Genomic DNA, 5,849 nt, shown 5'->3' on the forward strand with positions numbered 1-5,849 from the left:
GGAATCGTACTGAAGCAGTACAAATCAGTAGTGCCCCGTTACACATGGTAACACTTTGTTGTCCGTCCAAGGACCACTATTCCATCATCAAACATGTCCATGTTAGATGATAATAAAAATACGCATCACGTTTCGCGTGACAGCTACCCCTTTCTATTGGCGGCTTGCCCTTCTTTTCTGTGGCAGGCGCAGCTGCGCTTGAAGGGCAGTCCTTTACGCCATAAACGCATTGAACTGTTGTTGCTGCTGCTGTTATGCATGCATAATGATCTTGAAAAATGACCCATATCAAACGCCGATTACGGCGCGGGCTGTGGTGACGCTTGGCTTGGAGCCGCGACGGGGTCTTGAGCTTAAGGCTTCGAACCTGCAGCGTTGGCGGCTTGCTCATTAGCATGCTACGTTGCGTTGTCTTCCTCACGCTGGCGTCTCGCCTGACGTGGTCTTGGGTTTCGGCTTTCATGGTTATTCATTAATCAAATAAAAATTGAGTTTTCGCGAATGACAGCTCACCCGCTTCCTGATGGAGCGTTTCAATAGTTAATTAAGTGTCACGCACTTGGAGCGTTGAGACTCGACCGGGCCAAACGAATACTGTATCCGCTTGATTTTTAGTTGGTATAATCTCTTAAGGGCCAAGAAACGGAAGACCTGGAGCTCTGGATCATCAGCGCTGAGCAGTATTATGCTCAGTACCGCGACGAGATGGAGAGTGAAACGTCGGACGAGTTTGTGGGCACTGTGTTCGCTAACCTTGGGCCGATAGCCAAGACGTGGTAATGTGACTTCATGCAGTCGCTCGGCAAGGACGAAAACGGCAGCCCAGTGCCAGCATGTGCACTGCACTGTGCACACATTGGGTCTATTCAAGGACAAGATCCGTAAACGGTTTCGTGACCGTGACTTTAAGATGAAGTTTTTGACCAAGTTGTTCGAGTTGCGGTTCCAAGGATCTCAGCAAGCGTACACGACAAAGTTTTTGCATTTCATGTCGCAGCTATCAGATGACGTGCCTGAGTCCATAAAGCGTCGGTTTAATCAGCAGAATCTCAAATCTGAGACGGCTAATTTCATTTCTCAGAATATCCCGAAGACGCTGCAGGACACCATTGAGCTCGCTCAGCGATTTGAGGATTCGCGTCCAGGGCATACGAGTCACAAACCAGACACTGTCGCCAAGTCCGCCACGAAGCTGCCGACGCCAGGCGACAAGAAAACTGGCGGTCCAGCCAAGCCGAGTGGTCAGAAATTCTGGTGCTCATTCTGTACCGGGACGGTTACTCGATGGATATTTGCTGCCGCAAGAAAGCTGCTGAAGCAGCCATGGCCGGCAAGCCAAAAAACGCTTAGGCTCGGTAGGTCGGCCGCCTACCGAGCCGGAAGAACCGAAACGTGCTACAAGTACACGCTCCGCCGGCCACCTTCGTTCTACGCCACCCGCGTTCCACTATCACAGCAATGAGCCTATGGTATGCCGGCGTCGGAAAGATTTACTGCTACCTTTCTCACGCTGCTACCATCAGCAACTCCACAATCAGCGGATTTATTGACAACGGCACCTCATTCAATGCCGTTGATCCACGCGTGGTCGAGCGACTCGATCTCCCAGTTGTTGAGTGTGCCAAGCCGCTCAAACTATGCATCGGCAACAATCAACAGTATATTATTCCACGGTTACTCAGTTGTGGGTCAAGTTGCATGGATTTCCCAAATACAGACCGACGCTTTTGTTATGAGTGTCCCCAAGAAAAGCATATCCTTTTAGGAATGCCGTGGCTTCATGAGGTGAATCCCCGAATTGATTGGCAGAACATGGTCATCAAAGCCCGTAAGTCTAAAATTAGGACGCCGTCTCGCCCGTGTGTGCGTGAGGGTGTCGCCAAAACAGTCGGTGGCGTTCGTAAGAAGTCCACACTCGGCAAGTCGCACCACCCGCCATCCCACCACGAAGGAATGCTTTACTATGCAAAGCACACGTACGCGTCGGTGGCTGAGCCGACGTCTGTAATTTGTCGCGTTAATTGCGGCAGCTCGAGACCTCCGATGGCGAGTTCTGTTTCTTGCTGCAAGCTACAGAAAAGGCCACGCGACAAAAAGCTACCAGTTGGGACGCGCTTGAGAACCGCCCTGTCCAACAGGTTGCCTTGAAGTACAAGGACACAGTGTTTCAGAAGGAGTTGCCGTCAACGCCGCCCACGCGTACGATTGATATCAAGGCCGAGATCGATCTGAACGATTCTTCGCCAGTTGCGCGCAAACAGTTCCGACTCAGCAACGAGCAGAAAGAAGCCGCGCGAGTTGACAAATGAAATGCTCGCGGCCTGAACTATCCGCCCACCCAAGTCTCCATTTTCATCGCCAACGTTTTGTGTTAAGAAAGCTGTCGGGTGGCGCATTGTTCACAATTTCCGAGCAATTAACGGACGTGTCCGCGTGCCAGCCACACTAATATCACGTAAAGAAGATATCTACGACGGCATGGCGAAGGGGCGCTGGTTCTCCGCGCTCGCTCTACAGTGGGGCTTCTTCCAGGTGCGCCTGCGAGAGAGCAACATCCCCTACACCGCGTTCTCCACTCCAAATGACCTATTCGAGTACTTAATTACGCCTATGTGCCTCTCCTGCAGGCTTGCGGCTTTCAATCGCCCAATCTAGTCCGATTTTAGTGACCAAGCGATTTCTGCCACGCGTACTTGATGATATTTTTGTGTCCACCACGACCGGCTCTATCACGGACCATCACGACGCGCCGGATCAAGTACTCGCTCGCTGCTAAGAGCAGCAGTTGTACGTGAAACTCTCGAAGTGCACGTTCTGTGCTGAAGAAATTTTGTGTCTAAATGATTACATTGACCGAAATGGCGTACGCAGAACCCTGGTAAGATCCGATCGATATCGGAGTGGCCAGTCCCAAGAACCAAGCGCGAGCTTCAGTCGTTTCGTGGAACGTGCGCTTACGTGCTCAAGAACTGCGACTGCTTTGTATCACTCGCAGCATCACTTACTGACGCTACCAAGGGCAAGACCAAGCACGAGTCGATTGTACTCGGTGAAGAACAGCTCCGCTGTTTCCACTAGCATCAGACGCATCTCTCTTCGCCTCTTATATTGTGCCATCCCGACTCATCGTGCGATTTCCATGTCAAGATGGACGCGTCAGACTACGCAGTCGGTGGATACCTGTTCCAACTTGGTTACGACGGACGCGAGCGCGTGCGCCTACGGTGGCAAAATCTCTCGCCGATTGAGCACATGTACTCCACTCGAGAGAAGGTGCTGCTTGCTGCGTTGCACGCCATGCGATCGTAGCATGTCTATTAATAAGTATTTTCATCGAAACTGACCATCGCACGCTCGAGTCCATCTTGCACCAGACGATATGCTCACAAGGACTTGCAGGCTGGCTCAATGAGTTGAGTTTGTACCAGCCTTGATTTTTGATGGATCCTGGGCAATACAAATGTGGTTGCGGACGCTATTTCCCGTAGTTCCATACTAGAGCCCGACGAAAACCCGAGCCACGTCTCGCCAAGTGCGCTTTTGGCGCAGCTTCGTGACCAGCAGCCACACACCACAGCGGACGAAGCGTTCCAGCATTACATGCGCCAGCGTCCATCTATCCAGGGCCAGTGTAAGCTTTTCTATGGCGACGACCAACAATTCGGACCGCTGCTCGAGCACCTAGCTCTTGAATCCACGGCAGACGCAGCTCCAGTTGAGTTGAAATCACGCCATCCGCGCGAACATAAAGCACTTCTTTGTGGACGACAATCTTTTGTTTCTCCAGCCTGATGCCGACGCTCCTCGGCGTCTCCGTGGCCGACATGCGAAGATCGTCGCATCGCTGTTTTGTTTGAGTGCCACGACAGTGCCGCTCGTGGTCATCCCGGCACGACCAAGACGCTCGCTAATGTCCAGCGCAATTTCTATTGGCTCAACATGCACAAGACGGTCGCCAAGTACGCACAAACGCGTGAACTCTGTCAACGGATCAAAGAATCTCAGCGCAAGCCCGCCGGCCTCCTTCACCGTTGGATATCCCGCACAAGCTCTGAACCCATATTATGATGGACTTCATGCCCGATCTTCCACGTGCCTCCCTCTTCGGTTCCGACACTATTTTCGTTGTACTGGATCGATATCCAAGCGTGCGCATTTTCTGCTAACCACGAAATCCACTTCTTCTCCCGACGCGGCACGCCTGTTTGTGCGTGAATATGTTCGGCTCCTCGGATTTTCCGACTCTATTGTGAGTAAACGTTATTCCCGGTTTTTATCTGCCTTTTGGAAAGCAGCATCCGCGTCCCAGGGCTCGCAGCTGCACACGAGCACGGCTTTCAAGCCGTCTACGGACGTAAAGAACGAGTGCAGCCACCAATTATACAATGACTACCTGCGTGCGTACATTTCCCCTACTCAAGACGACTAGGACGAACTCCTCCCCATGGCCGAGTTCGCGGACAACTCCTGCCAGCACGCCAGAACCGGCATGTCTCCATTCATGGCCGATCTGGGCTACAAGCGACGTGCATTCGATGACATCACCCTGCTGGATCGACCACAAATCCCAGCAATGCTCTTCGCTTTGTCGATCACCAAAAGCAGATTCTCCAGCGATGTGGTGACGCTCTTACTACAGCACAAGCAACCAAAAAACACTTTTACGACCGCAATCGGCCTGATGTCCAGTACGCTGTCGGATATCAAGTCCTTCTCGACACTCTCAATCTCGATTTGACACAGATTGGTGCCAAGGACCGCTGCATGTTAACCGCTCGATTTATTGGTACCTACAAGATCATCCAGCGTACGAATCCAGACACCTACCATATCTTACTTCCTCCTGCTGTTCGTCTCCACGATGAGTTTCATGTCGCGTATTTGCAGCCGTACGCCGAAGATACCAATGACAAGCGCCTCAACAACATGCCTTGTCTCATCATACGCGATGGCACTGAAGGCAACCAAGTGCGTGCCATCATCGGTCAGCGCACCCGTCATGGCATCCGTCAGTCTAAGGTTCGCTGGGCCGTGACGAACGCGACATGTGGGAACCAGAGGTCAACCTCGCACAAGCCCATGGCCTGATTGACGAATTCCTACAATCGTCTGCAGCTTTCGCAGCACCATGACGCCGCTCACCAACCACACCGTCTTTGCCGCCGCTTCTTCAGCCGTCAACCGCAACACCAGCGCCTATACGCCGTAATCCCCGACTCGTACGATCATCTAAACGCCTCGCCGTTCCGACCGTGAGCGCGTTTTTCGAAAGGGACTGTAACGCAACCAGAACGCCGCATCACCTCCAGCCGATATTCCGGAATGGATGAACGGTGTCGCAGCCAAGATGAACAGCAACAGCAAGTTCAAGTCTTTCCTTTTCATTGGCGCTGCCATTGCGAGTGCATGCCGGCTTTGCCGATGCATTCATTTCTTAGGATTAGTCTATTTAGGATTTTCTCATTCTCGATTTTCCATCAAATAACCAAGCAAATACAGATTTCGTTTGGCTTGGTCGAATCTCAACGCTCCAGGTGCGTGACAGATTAGTGTAACGGGCTAAAGTTGCCCTAATGTTACACAGTCCCCATTAAGTACATTTGGTACTTCAGGGGATGGTCAATTACTAATTAATAGTAATTAGACCCAACACTCGGATGTGGTGCACATTTGTGACCAACCCTTGTGGATGTGATGCACATGGGTGCATTCACATTAGGAGGGATGACGCCCAGCGTCATCCATGATGACGGCTAGCGTCATCAGTCACGCGAGGTATCGATTAAGATACGCTCGTAATACATATTAAATGATATATATAGAGATAACATTTTAATTGGTAAAAATAG

The 5,849-nt window shown here is 51.5% G+C and overlaps 3 protein-coding genes across 3 annotated transcripts; 2 read left to right on the forward strand and 1 right to left on the reverse strand.

Annotated features, from left to right (window-relative positions):
- Window positions 1-395: 395 nt before the first annotated feature.
- CCR75_001936 (uncharacterized protein) lies at window positions 396-2,655 on the forward strand (the record flags this gene model as incomplete). The annotated part of the gene is made up of 6 exons (XM_067960037.1): window positions 396-464; window positions 634-741; window positions 872-1,276; window positions 1,360-2,004; window positions 2,031-2,297; window positions 2,377-2,655. The coding sequence occupies 6 exons, from the start codon at window positions 396-398 to the stop codon at window positions 2,653-2,655; spliced, it is 1,773 nt and encodes a 590-aa protein (XP_067820826.1).
- Window positions 2,656-4,444: 1,789 nt separating this feature from the next.
- On the forward strand, window positions 4,445-5,088 carry CCR75_001934 (uncharacterized protein; the record flags this gene model as incomplete). Its single annotated transcript, XM_067960035.1, has 2 exons — window positions 4,445-4,688; window positions 4,709-5,088. 2 exons carry the CDS (start codon window positions 4,445-4,447, stop codon window positions 5,086-5,088), a joined length of 624 nt encoding a protein of 207 aa, XP_067820824.1.
- CCR75_001935 (uncharacterized protein) lies at window positions 4,516-5,001 on the reverse strand (the record flags this gene model as incomplete). The annotated part of the gene is made up of 2 exons (XM_067960036.1): window positions 4,516-4,633; window positions 4,838-5,001. The coding sequence occupies 2 exons, from the start codon at window positions 4,999-5,001 to the stop codon at window positions 4,516-4,518; spliced, it is 282 nt and encodes a 93-aa protein (XP_067820825.1).
- Window positions 5,089-5,849: the final 761 nt, after the last annotated feature.

The sequence above is a fragment of the Bremia lactucae genome, assembly GCF_004359215.1.
Source record: "Bremia lactucae strain SF5 chromosome Unknown BlacSF5_NotPlaced_201_SHOA01000006.1_244224bp, whole genome shotgun sequence".
NCBI lineage: Eukaryota > Oomycota > Peronosporomycetes > Peronosporales > Peronosporaceae > Bremia > Bremia lactucae.